This window comes from Monopterus albus, unplaced genomic scaffold (assembly GCF_001952655.1).
Source record: "Monopterus albus unplaced genomic scaffold, M_albus_1.0 scaffold64.1, whole genome shotgun sequence".
In the NCBI taxonomy this organism is placed as follows: Eukaryota; Metazoa; Chordata; class Actinopteri; order Synbranchiformes; family Synbranchidae; genus Monopterus; species Monopterus albus.
The window spans coordinates 626,407-639,686 of record NW_018127944.1 but is presented as its reverse complement, the minus strand read 5'-3'; the positions used below and the strand labels follow the sequence as shown (position 1 = coordinate 639,686).

At 41.9% G+C, this 13,280-nt stretch overlaps 1 protein-coding gene across 1 annotated transcript; it reads right to left on the bottom strand.

The window, feature by feature from the left end:
• Window positions 1-5,578: 5,578 nt before the first annotated feature.
• On the bottom strand, window positions 5,579-9,766 carry ap5s1 (adaptor related protein complex 5 subunit sigma 1). The gene is made up of 3 exons (XM_020604100.1): window positions 9,460-9,766; window positions 8,078-8,369; window positions 5,579-6,317 (listed from the first exon to the last, which is right to left on the bottom strand). The coding sequence occupies exons 1-3, from the start codon at window positions 9,639-9,641 to the stop codon at window positions 6,189-6,191; spliced, it is 603 nt and encodes a 200-aa protein (XP_020459756.1). The 5' UTR covers window positions 9,642-9,766; the 3' UTR covers window positions 5,579-6,188.
• Between the last annotated feature and the right edge of the window lie 3,514 nt (window positions 9,767-13,280).

Below are 13,280 nucleotides of genomic sequence, written 5' to 3'. Positions count from 1 at the left end.
ACATAAAAAATAAAAAATATATTTCTGTTAGCTTTGCACAAACGATAACTGTCACATGGCTCTGATTAGGTGGGGGAAAGCACAAGAAATCCACACTGCCTCACAACAACAAATCAGGTAGTCGGGTAGGTAATAAAAATGAAACACAATGGCAATTCAGTCTCATTAACAGGCTAGAAACATCTAGCATCTAAACTGCCAGATACTGTATTTAACTCAAGAGATGGTGGAGACCAAACTGGAGCTAAAAAAAAATAAGTACTGGGCATGCATTCATAAGATGCACAGCACAACTCCAAGTGAGGGCTGTCCACTACTTGTCTTAATTGCTTATTTATATGCACTGTGTAGTATTACACCATCTTTATATGTCACATACAACAGCAGGTGGTCACATGTGACTGTTCATATGCTAGGGATAGCTGGGACGTTTGAGACTTGTGCACGGTAATATGTATGTGTTTTAAACATAGCCATCTAGGGTGTACGACGTTCCATGGGCCCTCAAAGCCCGCATTTTAGCCCGTGTATAAGATCCTAGACATACCACTAAAGGTAGCTAAATTAGGCTAAAGTTAGAGTAGATGTCTGTAATTTCTCTTGCCTCTATAAATACAAGACAAACCTAACCGATGCTTAGTGACAATTATACCATATTATGGTGCTGTTGTATGTGCAATGTTCAGCTGAGCTCATTAACTGGGAAACGCTTGTCTCCTGGTTCTTCTTCAATCAGCCAAATACAAAGGTCAACTAATTCCTCTCGCTGTGTAAAACTCTGGCTTGACCCTACATGGGAATGTGCGCACTCTACATCCTGATATATTTTGTATAATTGTTAAATATACAAACATTTCTGAAACGTAAACATATTACAAATAACTGGAGCAGCCACACCCTAGTGTAAGACGACCACAAGCCCCTGCACAGATAGTGTGAGGAATAGGGAAGAGAAGTGGCCCTTCAGGTCTGAGGAAAATGCAGTCACATGCAGTCTCCACATAATTTTACCATAAAATAGGCAGCCATTCTCAGACAGAAATTTATCGAGGAGGTCGTAACATTTTACAGCTGGTGCTCTGTGCTGGATATGATCACATTTGCTCAGAGCTATTGAGATTATGATCCCGGATGACGATGTTTTACCACAGACAGCCCATAACTTTGCTACGATTATTTTGATTACTGTAAAAATTGCAATTAACGACCAATTGCAAGCAATAAAGAAGCGGAAGGTTTCCTGTATGATTAAATGTGAGTAGGTTTTACTGATGAGCTTGTAGTTAGATAGAAGTGTGTTAGAAGCTGATGTCAGTCTATGTTTGATTTAAATCACGGTGAACCATGATAAGACTGCCTTCCATTCAGAGGCAGACGGCATCATGTTTGCCATATAATCCCCCCTGAGTTACCATCAGAGCATGTGGCCTTTTTCAGTCTAGACTACTTTATCACTTAGCTTGTTTATAGATCCACAAATCAATTTGTGGGGAAAAACAAAACGAATTAAAGAAAAATCAGAAAACTGGAGATATGAAAGTCCTTGTCTTTATTTAATTGAAGTTATGTTGACCGTTTCCCCACAGACAGCGTTGCCTTTTTATTGATAATGAGCAACAACAGCAAATCTGCAGAGCACTGGCACTGCAGAGGGGCTTAATTAAGGACTAATTGACTTATACTGTATTTTCAATTAACTGAGATGTTTGAAATGGCGTGACAATACCACACTGACAAGCTACACCTTCAGACAGCAGTTGCCTCACGCAGATTGGTGGAAATGTCAAGAAGTCATATTTAAGGGGCAGGGGAGGGAAATAAAAGGCTTGAAATTGAAAATCTAACAGGATTTGAGATGCTAAGGAACAACATTTCTCTTCTCTGATGCCTAACAAAGTGGGCGAGCATGGGAGTGGAAATGCAATTCTCTATACTTGTGCAAGAAGGGGCTGTCTTTTAAGAGAGCTATAATATGCAGATTTATGGGAAAGATCCAACAAGAAGAAGTTATGATTATTATATACAAGCCATTAAATACTAAGCTTAGCATGTCAGTCCCAATGTACTGTGGTTCAAATATACAATCTCTCTATATAATCTCTCCGTCACAGGCAGTGAAAATGCAGAAATTTACAGATCACACAGATCTGTTGTGACACCTGATATGAGTGGCGTTTAGTTGCTATCACTGAGCATTCCTCAGCCTCCACTCGAGCAGATACTTCACTTAACCTGTGAGGGGAAAATTTGAAATTCCAGGGCTTCACGCATGAAAGGGAATACAAATGACGCCTAATGTATATCAATGGGAACCGTGGCATTCAGGTATTTCACGCCACATGCCCCGACAGAGGCGAAACTGAATAAGTCGTCAACTCGCATTGAAATTCATATTGTATCCGCGGCTGGAGCTGAGCCCATTTTCTCCACTGTGCTCTCGCCATGAGCCGTACAATAGTCAGGGAGACATCTAATGAGGCAGGAGAAAAAAAATATTAAGAGGAAAATCCTTAAACTCGAGCGTTGGCAAACTCAACGGCCATTCTCTAAATTCAATGCGAAAATCTTTTGACGGAACTTCGGGCTGGTGGGAGGGAGAGAACAAAACGCAGGGAGAAGAAAGGACTGACTGAGATGGGCTGTGACAGCGTCGGCTTTGGTTTAGTCAGCTTACACAGGTGAGTGAGTCTGAGGGCAGCTAAGAGAGGAAAGGCAGGGGGGGAAAGGCTGGAGCGCATCCATCAGAACAGGCCGTGGTTCGGAGAAGGCGGTTTGCGGCTTGTTCACATCTCGATCCAGAAAATCTCCCTGCTCCCTACCATTACATATCAGGTGCTCTGGAAGGCCTTCACTCTTGACTCAGTAAGCCGGCAGTGCACGCCAGCTCATGTACAAAGCAGCTATCCACTGGCACTGCTGCCTCATGACATCTGACCTTTGGGTCCCCTTGAGAAACACACCCCACTCTCCATCTCATGGGATTTTTCCTGCTAAAAACCAATTTGCAAAGTTGGTGAATAGTATAAGATTGTTTTTGCTATGAGAATGTACTTCTGTTAATGGCTGAAATGTATTCCCTCTCTAAGTGCTATTGAAGCCCGAGTGTGTTTAGGTTTTCATTTCAACTTCACATTAAAGCAGCTGATTTCGCCAGCGAGCTTGTGCTTTGTGCTAATCAGCAGTAATCACCTGCTGTGTCTGGCTGGAATAAAAACTTGCAGATTCCTGGGCATCAGTAGCACAGTGTTTATAACCTTAATCTATTTAATCTTTCTACTTTAACCCCACAGTGGCTTCATTTCAAAGTGAAGATATCTACATATGCTCATTTGTAGCATAACTGTATTTTTCAGCCCTGTGATTTCCTTGTGCAATTACACTGAGCAAACTCCCCACCCTTCTGACTCCCCCTCTCTCTAACCCACTCATGTTTATTTCTACAGTGTGATGTGTAACGTGTCCTCATTATTAATCCTGCTGACAAACCACGTTGTGCTGTGATACACTGTGGGTAGACCACACAGCCACAGAGAATAAAAGCAAAGCATATGCACAAACATACACTGTAATTTGAATCTCCACTTGACATTAACCTGTGCCTTTTATCAGGCAGCTGTTTGCAGGCAACATCCTATGCACGAGCCCATTTTAAATCATTTCCAAGCTCCAGCCTGGTAGATTTCTGCTCTGCTCTGGTGTCACTATTGTTATGTGCAGTACAAACTTCAGCTCTCAGTTCTGGCTACATGCTGCCTCCTAATGGGGAAGCCCTGCTTTGTCAATCATGACTCTGCAATTAGTTTGTCAAAGTTTAGATTCTTATCCGTTAGGTAAAATCTTCAGGGAAGGGTCTGATTGGTCCCAAATTCATTCTGCAGCTTGACAACGAGCTCAAACACACAGCCAGACACGAGAGAAACTGAGTTCTGCAGCAGCTGTCCTGGCCCTGATCTCATTATCATGGGGTCGGTCTGGGATTAACGTGTGTAAACAGAAGACACAGACAGAAGAACTGTGGCACATTCTCCAAGATGCTTGAAAGCACCTGCCCGCCAAATACCTTGTTTTAAAGGCAAAAGCTGTCACAGCAAACTGATTTGATTTAGGTTTTTTCTGTTTACTGCACTTGTATGTAGTTAAGTTACAAATAAAAACTATTCACAGAACTATTTTTGCAAACATCCCCACTTTACATTTAAGGCCAGAAACCTGTGCACAGGACTGTATCTTGTGGTGAGGAAAGTGATGCAAGCGCCGCAGCAGACCCGAGTTAACTGTCCAACTCACCTGACTTATTCATAACATGGACCTCTGACACCGACTGATAAGCCCTGGCTCACAGTCGGGGTTCCAGTTCCAGCTCTGCACCAAACTGGGAAAACCTTTACTTTATGGTTTTGTCATGTTGAAACAGGAAAGGGCCTTCGCTAAACTTACACTTGGACACACTGTTAAATTAAGTAGAAGCTTATTCTGGACTAAGTGCTGCCTGCAGAAAGACCAGAAATACCTGTAACTGATGATTGGACTGATGTTATTTATGTCTGGAGGTCAAAAAGAATAACCGCCTCCAATGGCCTGCAACAGGACAAATATATGAAAAAGTTGGATCGTATTACATTTGTACATCATTTGTTTATTGTTAATTTCTGTTTTATGATTTGAGGTTTTATTTATAAAAATACACCACCTATATTCTGCATTAAGTAGCTTGCCTTTCTGTTATACACTTTCATTTTCATATCTTTAAATCATTATTTTGTTTAAAATATGCACAGACATGACTACAAACGAGAAATGGGCCAAGACACAAAATGCACAAAATCAGGAGCAGGGGTGTCCACACACTTTCAGCTACACGGTCCAGACTTTATTTATATTAGAAAAGTGTGACTGAAGGCCTTTTGTAAATTTACTCAAACTACAACTTAGTTGGTTTCCTTCACTGCCCACTGAAACTAACAACAACAGCGCCCTCTGCAGGTCGAACACTGGAACTTACTGGTTACCTAATTCAGTTGTGTTACTTCTTCACATTGTTACCCAGCTAACATTCACGTTTGTGCAGTTTTTTTTAATACCCGAGAGGTACACAACCTTTTACCATTATATCCCCAGACCCTTGTTTTTACAAAACACACTGTTTGTTCAGAGAACATGAATTTCAAAGAATATGCCTTGAGTGATACTAGAGAACAGTTTTATTCTCTAATACAGAAAAAGGAGAAAATCAAAGCAGCAAAAAAATAATAATTACTGCTGTGGTTTTGGGTTTAGTTTCCAGCACAAAACTGGGGTTTAATAGGCTTTCATGAAGTCAAGAGGAGCAGGAGAGTCTGGTTTCACTGGGATAAGGCAGTTGGAGTACAACAGATGTTCTTTGTTATGTCAGAGTTCTTCCATTTTTGTTTTTGATTTCTTCTGTATCCTGCATCCTGACATCTCTGCACATCCATCACTGTGGTCTTGTAATGGTTCATGTCACTTCCTGCCTTTTTCGTTGTCCTCCGTGGCTCCAGAAACCTGATGTTTTTGGCTCAAGATGACATTAAAAAGGTCTGACTTTGATCTTTCTTTGCCCCATTTCTGCTGAGATAAACCTGACCTTGTACTACAAAATACATTTAAAAAAAAAAAACATTCTGGTTTCCGCCTGCTCGTCAGCACTGAAAGGTCTGTTGGAAGTCATAAGAAGGTAGTAATGCACTTTGGGAATCATTTGTATTCCCGCAAACACAGAAACAGGTGAAATCTGGATGCTCAGGGCCACACTGTGACATTTCCAGCATGGTGAATCAGATAAACAGCACGCTTTGATGCTGACGAGTCGGTTTAAACTGGCCTCTTCAGCTGCACTCTTAAATCTGCCACATTTTCCTTTCGCCTCTACAATCTGACAAACAGGATTTGAACTGAAGCCTCCTACACAGTAAACAGTCAACAGTGAGTGGCTGAGGGAGATATTCTATACTATGTGTTTCCCACCTCATGCAATCTGAAACAGCAGCTGCCGGTAGTCTGTTCTTCTTCGACTGTCTCAGAAATGTCACCAAAGGTAAACAACAGTGGGCTTTGTTTGACAGCCAACAGTTGTCACCAGCGGGAATCGAACTCAAACTGGAAGAAAGACTGGGGTGAGGCGATTACAGTGACCCTAAAATGGCCTGTGCGCACCGGGCTGCTCCAATTCACTTCACCATGTAGGCTGCCACTTCCTTCTCCAGGCTCTGTGCAAAGCGATGGTTGAGGAAGAGGAGCTGCCCGTGAGGAAGCAGGCGGCTGAGCAGAGCATCGATACGGTTGCTCCTCAGCAGGACCTGTAGAGAAGGTGGTGTTAGTGACGAGCCCAGGAAGACTTTTTAATGAGCTCGGTTAGTTACAGATGGTAATAAAACCAGTATGGCTGCAATCCTGTTTTATTACTGTTGCCTTGTTGTTTTATTGCAATCTCCATAACATGGAATGGGTTGTTACTTTTGAGAATTTGGCCAGTAATGCTCAGCAGCAAGATTTCTGTGAAAGGAAAGTTAACTGATTTCTGTCTAATGAAGCCTTGGATGGATACTGTGTAAAAAATACCTGTTTTATCAGACCAAAGCAACAACTGGAACTGGAACAGAGAAACATGTTCCAGTAAAGCTAACCTCACTCAATCTGGTGTAAATACTGTATCTACTAGGGACTATTTTCAGCAGTGACTTAATACACCTTAAATGCTCTAGTGAATATTTTCAGCAGTAGGACTGTGGACAACAATGGAGCTCTATGGCACAGAGGAATAAGATATATCAGGCTGTGGATAAACAGACATGCTAGAAGGATCAGTCCGTCTTGGTTTTGATCTTTTCATGGGATTTGTTGAAGATCATCACATTTATCCTTTTATCCAAATTAAAAATTATCTCCTAAAGAGCAGAATTGGAGCTAAGCTCTCCAATTACAAATCTTTCCCTCCTCTAATTCCTGCTTCAGGACTGGCCAACAGGAAATCAAGCACAGCCTCCAACTTGTTCAATTCCAGTACAGAAGTCAGGCATATTTAAAATAATCAGGATCATTTTTCTCTTGAAGGCAGACCCATGACTGAACACTGGCCTGAGACCAGCTTAGTCCACAACATGGACGAAAATGACCTCTACGTTTTAACTTTAAGGGTAAAGTTAAGAGATACTAATATTTCTCAGACAATTCTCTGTTGCACCACTGGCTCACGTTGTGAAACAGGTACTGCACAGTATTGTAGCAGCCTTCACAGTGTTGAAAACCTCTGCCAGATCTGAGAAAACTTGAATCCTGTTGTGAAAACTGAAAATTTCACAGTTTTCTCTTGATGTAAGCCACATCAGACTATTGTATGTACACTTGTCAGATCTTCACTATATCACCACAAAGACTCCAGATGGATTTGTGAAAACAACAAAAAGAGTGAGTTTACAGCTTTTTCTTCATTTAGACATGTCAGACCTGGACTATGTTGACAACAAGACTCCACAGACAAGTTAAAACATCAGATCTGTGAAAGTGTAACTATGTTTATGAAAACAAAAACAGCTATTTCACTGGTTAGGAGTTAAGGTAATAATCCTGTGCACAGCCAAAAACAACGCAGACTCTTCATGCATCCAAAGGCGCTCAAGGGAAAAAGGATTCCCAAATGTCACAAAAATGTAAGACTCCAATGCAAACCATGTCTAGATATAATAAAGAATATATAATAAATACAGATATAGACATAATAAAGAAGATTTCATATCTAGACATCCCTGGTGTGCACTGGAATCTTATATTGTTGAGCCATTTCACTGGTTCTTCTCCATCCAAACAAGGTTTAGATTCAAGTGTGCATGTTAATCTAGTCCATATTTGATAAATCCACATACAGTGGTCTGAGTATGCTCTCATCTCTGCCTTATTACCTGATTTTTGAAAATGAAAATTTACACAGATATTTAACCCCATGCTGCCACGTGAAGCTGCCATTGCATAGAGTTTCCCTGTGCACCTCTTACAGAATGTACAAAAAACACTGAATCCACTTCTTGAAAATGAAATGCACTCTGTTTAGGGCTGTACTTACCTCACTCCCCTGCCCCAGCATGTGCATATGCTCCAGGCAGTATCGGGTCAAATTGCGGAGGGTTCCCTCGGCCAGCAGCAGGTTCTCGTGGGGCTCACAAACCAGCGTGAAGCCCAGACTCTGGACTCCAAGCCACAGAGCGCTCATCTCCTCAGAGAAGGGGTCTCCAGCTCTCAGACGCGCCACACCGCTGTCGGCCTCCTGCAGGGCCAGAGCCTCCTCACCCGGCACCACCTCCACCAGCAGCTGACCAGAGGCCTCCCGGGACAGAGACACAGCGCTACGGACCTGCCTAAAGAAAGACATGGACACAATCATCCGACAGATTTTTAGCTTTAAAAATGTCATACACAACATCTAGTCAATATTTTAAATGATGTTAAAATGTTATATTTTGTCTGAAAAACAAGGAACAGTGGAGGGACTATAGCAGAGGACAGGAGAGGGCGCTGCTGTTCTAGTACAGAGTTTCTAGTCAAAGAGCTGCTGCAAAAAACATAAGATGGTTATCATCCTCACTATTCCCAAGTGTATAAAGAGGACGCACTGTGGTAGAAAATGAACAGACAACTACTTTGAAATTTGATTTAATGAAGTTGTTTATCAAGAAAATGTTTCTCAGTGTGGTCATTTGTCAAACATACACCGGCAAATGACAGATGTTCCCTCATGTGGTGTTTTGATGATGGTGGTGGAGACGATGTCCAACACATCGCTCCAAGATCTGCCATAGCTGTTCAACTGGGCTGAGACCTGATGACTGGGAAGGCCAGGGCATCTGGTTCACATCATGGTCATCCTCATCAGACCAGTCAGCCACCCCTGGTGTCCTGTGGACGGGGGCACTGTCATCCTGGAGGAGACCACTCAGTTAACCAGGCCTTTCCCTTAGCTTGTCACCTGTCTGTATAAGCAGCATCTTCATGCTGCACCTGGTCTGGGACGAGCTAATTAAATATTTCATATAACGTTTAGTTTAATCTAACGCTATAACAACGAATCATGTTTTATTAGGTTTGCGTGTACAAGAAATCCTTAAAGTAACTAGTCATTACAACCAGCAGGCAAATAAGGATAATCACCTTTATTGGCCAAGTATGTTACACACAGGAATTTGTTTCCAGTACCCAACCGATGGCAGCCATCTGCGGCACCAACTCAACCGACGGCTCTAACCATCGGGGGCAACGGTTCAGTGTCTTGCCCTTGGACATGTGCCGGCACCGAGATTCGAACCTTGAACCTTCAACCTTCTGGTTGGGAGACGACTACTCTAAGCACCGCACCACTGTCACCTCCCCCTAAAATAGTAAGAGTAAAGACCGCTGTATTTTTCTACCAGTGCAGCTGAGTATATAAAACAGTTGGTTATCCCATCTCACCTTGCTACCATAGCTACCTTCTCCTTCTGCAGAAGTCGTCTCTCTTCCGGACTGAGCTCTCGGTGCTGGTCGGTCAGGGCTCCTTCATCTGGACCGAAAAGCCGGGAGTAAAGCACCCTGCTCTCCCCGGCAGACAGAGCAGTGACAGGGCACACGGTGTGGATCAGAAAACACCGAACCATGTTGACACGCGTGGACAAAAAAACACCAAAAGGCCACTTAATTCTCACGAACTATGTAGCTTCTTACTGTTATCGCTCACTTCCGCGTTGGTCAGCTGACCGCTCTCGGCTACCGTCGCTTTGCGAATCAGCAGATGGCGCTAACAGCCTGTATATTATATTATATTATATTACGTTACACTACATTGTATTATATTATGTAATCTTAAATTGGGTGTGATTTTAAAACATTTGTAATAACTTTGTACTTCTAAATCTTAATATAGTTTTACTTTTGTTGCTTAGATGCTTAGGAACGAGCTGTATGTGCTTGATAAATCAAATTAATGCTTAAAAATTGCTAAAATGATTCATTAACAAACAAAACTATTAATAATTGATTTTCTAACTAATTGTTTCACTGCCACTGCCTATTAATTGAGTTACTGAACTGATTAGATTTTCTGCCACACTAACATCTTAAACTCCTTTAATTTAATAGCCATTCAAGCCTCCACCACTTACAGTCAAGTCAAGAATCTTTATTGTCATTATGCATAGCACAACAAAAACTTTTCCGGCAGCTCTGGCTTAAAAGACAGACACATTATTTACATAACACTCAATTGTATAAGTAACTGTATTACAACTGTATTTGTTCCAGCACCACCACCAGAAGCTCTATATATGATGTTTACATTTAGTAATGGGATTATTTATTTATTTGTTTTTAGCTGTACTGCATTTATAGAAAGAAAACAGTCCTGGTGTTCTGTGCATTCTTTTCCAAAATGATATCACTGGAGACTTTGAGGAATCTGCACTAACAAAGTCACAGTATAGAAGTGGATGAAAGCAGGAGTGAGAGACAGGCAGAGGCTGCAGAGAGGTGGAGATCAGAGCTCAGCATGTCTCAGCAGACAAACAAAGACAGCTGTTAAACCAACAGCTGCTGCTGGTCATGCTTCTTTACTCTGAGAGGTCCTGCTCAGGGTGGGTGTATGTGTGGAGAAACTAGTCATGGAGGCAAAAGAAAGAAGGAAAACACTCACTCAGCTTTGTTAACATTCACTAGTCTGCCCTGTGCAAACCTGCTGAGACTGAAACACATAATAAGAACACCTGTGAGAGTGATCTTTGCAGAAGTCTGTGGGATTTCATCTTGTTCTCAGTGAAAACAACTTTTGTCATCTTGTGGATATTCTGATTGTTTCAGCCTTGTAACTGTGGCAGCTGGATGAGCATGAGGTTTGACAGGTTGAGTGTATTTTGGCATCTTTGCTCTAGGGATGGCAACTATGGTCAGTTTATTGCTTTATTCCAGTGTTAGGTATTTTTAGTCAGATAGGTATGGTAAAAAGTACCGGGTACAACACCAGAAAGAAATATCTCAACAAATACTGGATGGATCGTCATACAGTTCTTAGTAATCACTCATGGGTTCCTTGGCATTCTCCCAACTGTTCTCTAGCACCACTGTGAGATTCACCTCTGTGATTTCGGCCATGTGGTGCACAGCAGAATTTGAGTCTTGAGATCGATGCTGTCTGTCTTGCTCAGGCTAGTTCAAAGACAATAACAAGCAGCACCAGACAGACGAGTACTGAGTGATTTAGACATAATCTGAAGCCATTTTTGCAGGTGAAAACAGCTGCAGGACCCAGACTTACATTATTTAACCACTTATGTCATACATTTCACAAAAGGATAAGCCAGTACCTGTTTGAATGATCCCTTTGTTTGTCACTGTCATGTTTCTCGCCTCAAATTTCCACAAATGATATTTTTTTCATAGAAATCTTACATGAAGCGTTTCATTAGTATTTCTATGACACCCACGCTGCATGTAATGATTAGCCCAGACCTGTTTGTAGGCAATAATCTCCAGTAATAAAGTAGTGAATAAGAAAGATCAGTGCAAGTAATAATTAGCCAGGATAAGTGTGTGAACTCATTGTGAAAGTGAAGGCAGATTTTGCTTCATTTTAAAATTAAATTTGGCATTTGCTCATACAGAAGCTCACAGCGTCAGCTGTATGAGCAGGGTCATACTTTCAACATGGAGCTTCAACTTTTGAAGTACAAGCAGTGTGAGGAAAGTGCAGCCACACGTCTTGGTCTCCACATGAATAGTCTGAGCAAGTTTCAGTATTTTTGATCTATGAGTCACTGTTCTGTCTGATGAAACAAACCTGCTGAATAAGAACAACAACAGGATGTGGGTGAAGGGCAATCAGCCAGAACCACGGGCCAATGATGGTGAGGCCTGCAAATTTGAAATAAAGGAAGCTAAAGTCAACATATGACAGGGTTCAAAATATCGTTTTGTCTCAGCAGGGAAATAAAAACATCCTCAGTGTGAGCTGAAATCCTCCCAGCCTGCAGAGAGGATGCGCAGAAAGAAAAAACACGAGCAGGCAGAGAAAAATCTTTTCTGAAAACTTGGGGGGGAAAAAAGCACAACCCCCACCCATCTATTGAAACCACAGCTCAGTGTTTCACCACCCTTGGCAGGATGTCAGGACCTTGTTGATGTTGATTCACAGGCTGGTTTGTCAATTTACCGTCAGTGCCAACGGGTCAGAGCAAACAGGGTTTTAAAGGTGACACCCAGGCTTTGTGTCAGGGCGGCTTTGATCGGCTCAGCGGCTGCCTGGAGGACCCCGAGTTGGGACGTCAAACAGGACAGGCTGGAGTAAAGACACGGAACCACAACAGAGAGACAGTGATAGGAAGGACGAGGTGGCTTTTAGGGCAAGTCTACACAAGGCTAGCCTGGTTTTCAACAAGCTGCCTGAACATACATAGATAGATGGACAGATGGATTTGCTTTCCGCAATTTTCAAGGTGGTGTGAACTTTCGCACCCATTTTTTTAAAAGCAAAATTGCTGAAAATTACTTTTATCATGACAAATGTCAATATAGCAACAAACTGCATTTATCCAGCACACACTTTTGATTGACAGGACATTTTTAAGAAGTGTATGGGTGACAGCCAGCAAAAGCTACACATCATATAAATTACAAATGTTTACAAGTTATGATAAATCTGAAAAGTTAAAAGGATTAAGAACATTCTTTTTAAATTAAGTTTACACTTTTAATTAGATCAGTACTGCTCTGTTGTGTTGTGGAATTCTTCTACTGCCAGCTGCTAGATGCAGATGTTTGGTTGTAAACTATGTCTGAGTATTCTTTAGGACCTGCCAAGGACTCATCTACACTTTAAAACTGCCTGTTGGGAACAAGCTTGTATTGAAAGGCTCTTGCATCATGCATGCCTCCTGTGAAGGTGCGAGTCCCCTGCTCTGTGTCTTCAGTCAAAGACAGCAGCTTAATTGTGAACAGGGAAAAACCACTGACAAATAGGTGTAAAGATACCAGTCAAATTCTCCCCCCAGTGCTTTGTTTTCTGTTTCTCCCAGCTACATTTAATCTTTACACCATTTCTTTACAGGATTTAGCAAAGAATTATTAAAGCTTCTTCCGCTGAGTCTGAATCGCACAAGACAGCAGACACCTAAAAACTGTTGGTGGTAAATTAGTCTTTCGACCCCAGTCTGTAAAATTCAAACTAAAGTCTTGCCCTCTTTTTCCCATAGCCACATGGCTGATTTGAAACAGCCTGAAGGGGGGCCAGTATTTATTACCCCCCCCCC